At 34.0% G+C, this 8,331-nt stretch overlaps 2 protein-coding genes across 2 annotated transcripts in view; both read left to right on the forward strand.

The window, feature by feature from the left end:
* The first annotated feature begins 992 nt into the window (after window positions 1-992).
* On the forward strand, window positions 993-4,147 carry LOC121951912 (protein CEBPZOS-like). Its single transcript, XM_042498404.1, has 4 exons — window positions 993-1,117; window positions 1,758-1,875; window positions 1,996-2,040; window positions 4,005-4,147. The coding sequence occupies exons 2-4, from the start codon at window positions 1,758-1,760 to the stop codon at window positions 4,073-4,075; spliced, it is 234 nt and encodes a 77-aa protein (XP_042354338.1). The 5' UTR covers window positions 993-1,117; the 3' UTR covers window positions 4,076-4,147.
* Window positions 4,148-5,724: 1,577 nt separating this feature from the next.
* Window positions 5,725-8,331, forward strand: part of LOC121951197 (retinal-specific phospholipid-transporting ATPase ABCA4-like) — a 27,592-nt gene continuing 24,985 nt past the window's right edge. The window contains exon 1 of the mRNA XM_042497436.1: window positions 5,725-5,737. Within this exon, the coding sequence (XP_042353370.1) occupies window positions 5,725-5,737 (13 nt within the window). The remainder of the gene's footprint in view (window positions 5,738-8,331) is intronic.

An 8,331-nucleotide genomic window follows, 5' to 3' on the forward strand; every position in this document is an offset into this window, starting at 1 on the left:
AAATCCACTCTGAACACGTCACTGTCACTCTTGCCTTGTCATTTTGATTTAACTGCTCTTATATAGTTTATATATTTTAATATATAACTTATATTGTTATTTTTATTAACATACCCCTCTAATCATTTTAACTTTTCTTTATGCTTATCATGTGATGCTGTAACATCTGAACAATCTTATTTTATCATAATTTGATGATTTGATTTGGCCTCTTTCACATGATTTTTAAGATCTGTAATGGACTTAAAATCTATTATTCTTCCTGACCGATGATTCTCCTCATTGTGTCTTTTTCCTACAGACTTTTCTCAGGTAAATCTGTATCTCTTCTTTCAGTTTTTAGAAACTTTTCTTTCACCTGGAACCTCAGAGCTGTAGTGTAAGTTTTTTCACATTGTGACAACACTAACACCTACTGGCTAGCTCCTGCAATTACAGCAGTATCAAATCACAGCTATGAAGCTGTTTTTATTTTTAGTGATATCTAATAAAGAACAGAGAGATGAAAACTGCATATGCAGTGTGGGCATGAGAGAAGTAAGCATAGGATGTCATTTCTGTTGGATTTTTTAAAAATAGAGGTAACAATTATTACAGGCCAGCATGCATTTTTGGTCTTTTGGTCTTTTGGTCTAGGCCCAAATATCTGTGTAAAGAAACCTGGAGTGACCTCTACAGGACATTTACTTTTAAGTATTTTTTACAGAGCAGTATTGCTATTTTCTCATTTTTAAAAGGTGAAGAATATGCCCTCAGAAATGATGATAAAAAAATATTCCAAACATAGTGAGATCCCTCACTCTCATTGCTGTTATTAAAATGAAATGGGAAAATAAATAAATAGATAAACAAAATGGAAAATTAAATGGGAAATAAATAGATATTTAGTTATTGACACATTTAGTTACGTATTTAGTTATTTTTGATTTTGTCGGTTTCCTTAGATTTGTACTAACGGAGCTTCCGTAGCCAGGAAGTAGAAGCGAGTTAGTCCGGCAGCTTCGCATGCACAACACAAGGACGTCCGTCAACATTTCGTGTTACTTTAACACATTTTAACCATTTAATTTATTCCTAAAGACTCGTTCAGTTGTTATTCTCTGCCACAAATCTGAAGGTAAGTTTAAGATTAAAACGACGTCATTCGGAGGTTAAAGAGACCATTTAAGTTTATAATTAAGGCAAAAATTGTTTGCTAATTAGTTACAGTGTAATGCACCAAAAGTCACGATTGAAAGTTATGTTATTCCACAGTTTTCTGCCATCTTTCAAGAGCCGTTTATTAAATATTGTCTTCACATAATTAACTTAAAACTCCGATCCTCCAGGACAAGTAACAATATATTTAACGTGTATATATGTAGAAAGACGTCGGCGTGCATATAAAATCACAGAAGAATTTGCATCAAAATGTGCTTAACTCACTCTGGGATAAAATGCCCTCTGTGACTGATGTATTGTTATATAAAACATAAATACATTTTTATGCTAATTCTAAAAGTCATTACATTGGGTAGTCGGAAATGATTAAAATAATGCTAAAATACAGAAATAAAACACAATGTAAAATAATACTGTGGCGGACTGATCTAAATGAATGAACTGTAGTATAGATAGGTTATTACAGGTCTCTTGAGTTCAAATTACTAGCATGCTGAACATGAGTAAAGGAGAACTTTATATTTTGTCCTGTGTAACACTGAACAGATTTCATACTTGAAGTAAATACAGTTGTGTTTTAATGTTTTATGTCTTAGATGCCACCCAAACCTTTAGAGCCTCTGGCCAAGAAACTCATGAAGGGAGTGATCGTTCTGGAGCTGATGGGTGTCTTGGGAGCGTACGGTCTGTTTCACATGATGAACAACAGTCAAGGTATTAGTAAAATACTGTAATAAAACAATCAGTGTTAGACAGAAGTTTAAGAACACTTCAATCTCTGTTGAGTGACATTTATATTGTCTTAAAAGCTTGTTTTATTTCCTCAACCTGCAGATTTCAGGAAAACCATGAACAGGAGATTTCCATCGCTTCTCGAAGGTATGCAGATGAAGATATTCATCCTCTATTTTATTTATACAAACTGTATTATAACTACTTTTACAAGCTGATCTTAAAGCACTGATCTCATCATGACTTTTTGACACATTTTACCGTGACAGTTTTCTGACTTTTTTTTTTCCAAATTGTACTTTTTAACTTGTGTTAAATGTTTGTGTTTTTAATGAAATTTGTCTGCCATTCTATGACTTTTTGTTATTAGAATTCTTTTGGACAAACTGAGCACAACTTTTTTTTTTTTTTTATCTTGCTATATTAGAACTTTTTTGTTTTTTTACATCCAACAAGGTAAACTTTTTTGTTAGTTTTTATGGCTCTCTTAGTTGTGGCTTTTTTGACATACTAAAATAGGAATATATATATATACATAATGGCATTTTTGACATACTATGACTTTGTGATGACACTTTTAACATACTTTGACTTTTTTGATTTGATTTGACATACTATAGTTACACTTTTTGAATGTTTTTTTGACATACTATACTATGACCTTTTTTAAAAGATTTTTTTACATACTTTACACTTACATTTTACAAAAACTTGTGACATGCATTATGATGACTGTTTTATGACATACTATACAATTACCTTTTAACCTGAACTGAGAATTTTTTTTTACACACTATAAAATGACTTTTTGAATGACATATTAGTATGTAAGAGCATGCTGTCCAGAATAGCTTGAAAAAGTTATAGTATATCATGTCTTCCAAAATAGCATAAAAGAAATACTATGACATTTCATCACAAAAAAACGGCACAGTATAAAATGTTGTCCGAAATACTGAAAAAACTTTATAGTATAGTATGTGGTCAGAAATCATGAAAAACGTCATAGTATCGCATGTCGTCCGAAATCATGAAAAAATATAATAGTACAGTATGTGGTCCAAAACCGTGAAAAAACTTCATAGTAATGTATGTTGTCCCAAATCATGAAAAACGTCATAGTAATGTGAAAATGAAATAAATACATCCTGCCGAAGTTACGTGGGTCGTGGAGCTCCTAATAGTTGCAACACAGATGGTTCGAGCCCTGAGCCCCGTTCATTTTGAGCGTTTTTGAGACATGCCCGCTGGTAAGTAGATGAAATTACACAATATTTTTTAGTAGCCCGCTTTAGTTATTTTTATTCGTAAGATAATTGGTAGCGGTAGTTAGGTTTTAATTGCAGTTAGCCCTTAGCTAACGCAAGCAACACTTAGTAGCTACGTAATCAGATGAGCGCTCGCCTACGTTTGACTTGACCTTTAGGGTTCCCACAATATCACAGTTACATTTCCCAGGCCTGGAAGAGTCGTGGAATTAGTAAAAACCACTGAAACATGGCATTTTGGGAAAGTATTTTCTGTGGCTGTCAACGTAATGTAGCTGTAATGTGCGATGACGCGTAACAATATTTCGTATACCATCCTTTATGTCTCTCCCTTCATATATGTCAGCTCGCTGAAAATTATGTGTGAATAGAGTTTGATATGTCCAAAAAACGCAAGTGGGGCAAAATAAAAACGGTGTTATGGGTTTTGAAAAGTCATGGAAAAGTTTTGAAATTTCATCCATGAAAATGTTTAGGAACCTTTAGTTAATATATGTAAATGTGTTTTGGCATGCATAGTTTGTCTTCTTTAAATACGTGTGTTGATAAAGTTAGCAAAACTTGCGACTGTATTACTACATGTGAGTAACGTTTCAATTAATAGTATCTTGCTCATACTAGATATCAAGGCTAGCTTTTTCTAGCACGGTTGTACCTTGTTTTATTCAGTTAGTACACATATATTTTATTAGGCAGTGCATCAGTGACAGGTGATAAGATAAGCGGCATAAATGTGGATGATCACAGTAATTTATATTATACTATTTATTAATTAGATGATGGTGGTGATTATTATTAAAGTTAAAAATTAAGCCGCTAATTATACACATTTTTATGTTTCAGAGCTGACATTTGAATGTGTGGGAGACCAACTTTCTATCTACAAAGGCTCAAAAAATCTACAAGGTATGTGATTGTTAGTTTTGTCCATAGCGATGAAAACCTCACAAAATGTTAATGGCACTGAAATAGTTGAAGATGTTATACAGTTAGGTCCATATTTATTAAAACACTGACCACTTTTCTGGTCATATTATCTGTATAAGATATGTGATATAGCAAATTACCATTTGTGAAGGAGAGAAAAACAGATAGGTAGAGATGACCATGCAGATGGAGTTTACCAATCCACTAAGTGTTGGAGTGATGAAGCTGGTGTCCTGATAATGTTACATCCCCAAACAGCTTCCCAGTTGCAAGGTGCAGCTCCACACTTGTTGTTATTGCCATCTCATCCACAGTCAGCACTTACTCCCTCTCCATGTCTGCCAAGCCATCTACCTTCAGCTTAAGCATATCAAATACCTCCACTAATATGCTTGGTTCCATCTTTATATGCTGCAGTCTGCTTTGCAGGGTACTGATGTCAGGGAGCGGAGTCTTCATCTCCTGAAGCAGCCTGTAATATCCCTAAGGAAGCCAAACATTTGGATCCCTCTCTCTCTGAGCGATTGGTGCACCCAAATGCCGCACTGCCAACCATGGTAAGATATCAGTCTGTTAAAGTTTAAATGAATGACATGGCTATAATCACTGCACTGTTCACATGTGAAAATGCCCACAAATGAGAGAGCTATCACATGAATATCTCCTACAGAGCATCAAGTAAACACTGATGTTTAAAACACTATAATCAAAATACTGAAGTTAATTTAAAAAAAAAAAAACAAACTGAAAATGTGGCTTAATTTGGACACTGACAGAAAAGGGGAGAGAGGGGGAAGGTCCTACAACAAAACACCTAGGGCCAGAGTTAACCCCTTGCCACTGTTGTGAGGGCTCAGCTTTAAAGGTATGCACTGTTAGTATTATATTAATTATTGCATTGACAAAATAATTGCATCAGTATAGGATACGACACACATTTTTCTATCCAGTGAGCTCTAGTTGGGCCAAAAGCAGAACCCAGTTAGTTACTTAATGAAAAACTTTAAAAATTATAAAATAAATTTTCGGAATGTTTTCAGAACATTTTCAAAATGTTCAATGCACTTGGTGGTAAAAGCTCAAAACCAACAAATAACACGGTGTTGAATGTTAATAATTGAGCAGAGATAAAAAAAAAAAAAGAAGTGCTATTGTAGTATAATCAACTCTGTAACTTCCTATCTCCCTGTTTTGTTTTCTAGGTTAAAATATTGAAGTGCATTATCTGCAGTTCTGCAAAGACAGGGTCAGGTTTGAAAGAACAACAGGAGTGGAACAATCCAGTGGCTTTAAAAAAAACAAAAACAAAACACATATATGCCCTTCCTGCCAGCTTTTTGCCATCTCTCTTTATCCCTGTAGGAGGTAAAATGTGTTTCTTTACAGGCCTCCCATTCAAGTAAATATGTATCTACCTTCTCCCTGCACATATTGTTTAATAAAATGTTTTGCTGAATGCAGTTGGTTGCCTTATACAAATCTTATGTAAATATTACACTATTCACCAAAGTGATTCTGTCTTAAATTGAGGAATTGTTGGCAGTCACTGTCATGTTAATGTGAATGTAATTTTATTATTATTATTTAAATAAAGTTGTATGATGTGTTTATCCAGTCAGTGCGTTACCTACAGTAGATGGCGCCCCCAAGTTGGAGAAGCAGGCTAGGTTACCAAAAGCAAATCTCCTTTTTTCTTTTTTTTTTTTTTTTTTACTTAGAACTAGTTTAACTTTTCTTTTAATTTTCTTTTTTCTACTTTCTTATTTTTCTTTATTTTTCTCCAGTACGTTTTTTTTTTTTACAGAAACTGAGGGGAGGTTTTTGAGTGGCACACGTTAAAAAATACTCTGAAATAAGTTGTGTTTTTAAATCTTAGCCTAAATATTTCCTTGGAAAAAGATGCCACAGATGACTACATCTGGGAGGTATTGACTGTAAATCACAATGGGGATGTTGCATGAAGCCTCACATAGTCCACATTTAAATTACACAAGAATATCACAGAAAATGAACATAGGTTGCTAAAATCACTGCTGCCCCTGTCTTAGCTTTGGTGGCGATACTTTCAGCTTCTCCAAAATCATAATCATACATTAAAAACCCCACTTACTGAACTATCCCATTAACATTATAATTGTGTCTGGAGAAGCACAGGGAAAACATCAATGCATACATACTGTAAATGTATTTCACATTATGGTAACACTGCCGCTTCCCTCCAAAATTAATCACAGAAGAATGGATTAAGGCTTTTTCTCTGCCAAAGTTCAGAAAAAAATAACATTATCTTCACTGAATGTGTAGTGTAGTCCATGTAGTGATCAATGCGCATTATGCATTAATATTTACTGAAAACTGATGCAAATACAATCACAGGTGTCTTTCCCGCATTCAGACACGATAACAGCGCGCACTTGATTGCAACTATTGGGACATACACGTACCACATGACCGCATTGTGGTGACATCAAAGAGTGTCGTAACTCTCAATCTAGGTGGGACTGCATAATACAATATGTAGTCTGAAATTATGTAAAATGCGTCATAATATAGTATCGTGCGAAATTATAAAAAAACTTCATAGTGTAGTATGTCTTCCAAAATCATAAACAAATGTCATAGTATAGTATGTCGTGCGATATCATGAAAAAATACATAAATATGTCATCCAAAATAATGAAAAAAAAAAAACAATGCATAGTAAAATATGTCACCCGTTATCATGAAAAAAATGCCATACTATGGTTCGTGGTCCAAAATCATGAAAAAAGGTCATGGTATAGAATGTTGTGCGAAATTATGAAAACATTTTATAGTGTAGTATGTGGATGTGTATCAATAAAAAGCATCATAGTATACTATGTGGTCTGAAATCATGAAAAAAATGTCATAGTATAGTATGTTTTCCAAAATCCTGAAAAAAATCAAATTTTGACATTTTCGCCATACTATAGCCTCACTTTTTAGGTCATTTTTGCAACATGCTATTTTATGGGTTTTGGGGCCATTTCTGGATGTTTTTTTTTTCAACACTGTATACTATAAAATGCCTCTACGTGCTATTCTAAGTGGTTTCAGCTGTTTTTTTGGAAATATAAAATTTTGACATTTTCGCCGTACTATAGCATTTCTTTTTTGGTCATTTTTATGCTGTTTTGGTGCTTTTTGCAACTTTCTTTGCTATGGCATGACTTGAAAGGCAATTCTAAGCTGTTTCCAGCTGTTTTCAAAAGTTTTTGGGACGTGTCAAATTTTGACATTTTTGCCTTACTATAGTCTTGGATTTTTGGTCACATTTTCAAAATGCAAAATAATGCTGTTTTTGGCTCTTTTTGCAACTTTCTTTGCTATGGCGTGTTTTGGCAGGCTATTCTAAGCTGTTTCCAGCTGTTTTCAACAGTTTTTGTGATGTGTCAAATTTGGACTTTTTTGCCTTACTATAGTCTTGGATTTTTTGTCGTATTTTTCGACATGCCAAATTATGGTTTTCTTGCTTCTTCTTGCAACTTTCTTTGCTATGGCGTGTTTTGGCAGGCTATTCTACGCTGTTTCCAGATGTTTTAAACAGTGTTTGACACATGTCAAATTTTGACATTTTTGCCTTATTATAGTCTTGGATTTTTTGTCATATTTTTGACATGCCAAATTATGTTTTTTTGGTTCTTTTTGCAACTTTCTTTGCTATGGCGTGTTTTGGCACGCTATTCTAAGCTGTTTCCAGCTGTTTTCAGCAATTTTTGGGACGTGTCAAATTTTGACATTTTTGCCTTACTATAGTCTTGGATTTTTTGTCATATTTTCGACATGCCAAATTATGGTTTTCTTGCTTCTTATCAACTTTCTTGGCTATGGTGTGTTTTGGCAGGCTATTCTAAGCTGTTTCCAGCTGTTTTCAACAGTGTTTGGGACGTGTCAAATTTTGACAGTTTTGCCTTACTATAGTCTTGGATTTTTGGTCACATTTTCAAAATGCAAAATTATGCTGTTTTTGGTTCTTTTTGCAACTTTCTTTGCAATGGCGTGTTTTGGCAAACTAGTCTAGGCTGTTTCCAGCTGTTTTCAACAGTTTTCGGGATGTGTCAAATTTTGACATTTCTGCCTTACTATAGTCTTGGATTTTTTTGTCAAATTTTCGACATGCCAAATTATGGTTTTCTTGTTTCTTTTTACAACTTTCTTTGCTATGGCGCATTTTAGCAGGCTATTCTAAGCTGTTTCCAGCTGATTTCAGCAGTTTTTGGGA

This window comes from Plectropomus leopardus, chromosome 12 (assembly GCF_008729295.1).
Source record: "Plectropomus leopardus isolate mb chromosome 12, YSFRI_Pleo_2.0, whole genome shotgun sequence".
NCBI lineage: Eukaryota > Metazoa > Chordata > Actinopteri > Perciformes > Serranidae > Plectropomus > Plectropomus leopardus.

Excerpts from the sequence above, each read along its gene's own strand:
- LOC121951912 (XM_042498404.1), top strand. The coding sequence starts at position 1,758 with ATGCCACCCAAACCTTTAGAGCCTCTGGCCAAGAAACTCATGAAGGGA. Across the intron at positions 1,876-1,995 it reads CATGATGAACAACAGTCAAG|ATTTCAGGAAAACCATGAAC; the intron begins GTATTAGTAAAA and ends CTCAACCTGCAG. Across the intron at positions 2,041-4,004 it reads ATTTCCATCGCTTCTCGAAG|AGCTGACATTTGAATGTGTG; the intron begins GTATGCAGATGA and ends TTTATGTTTCAG.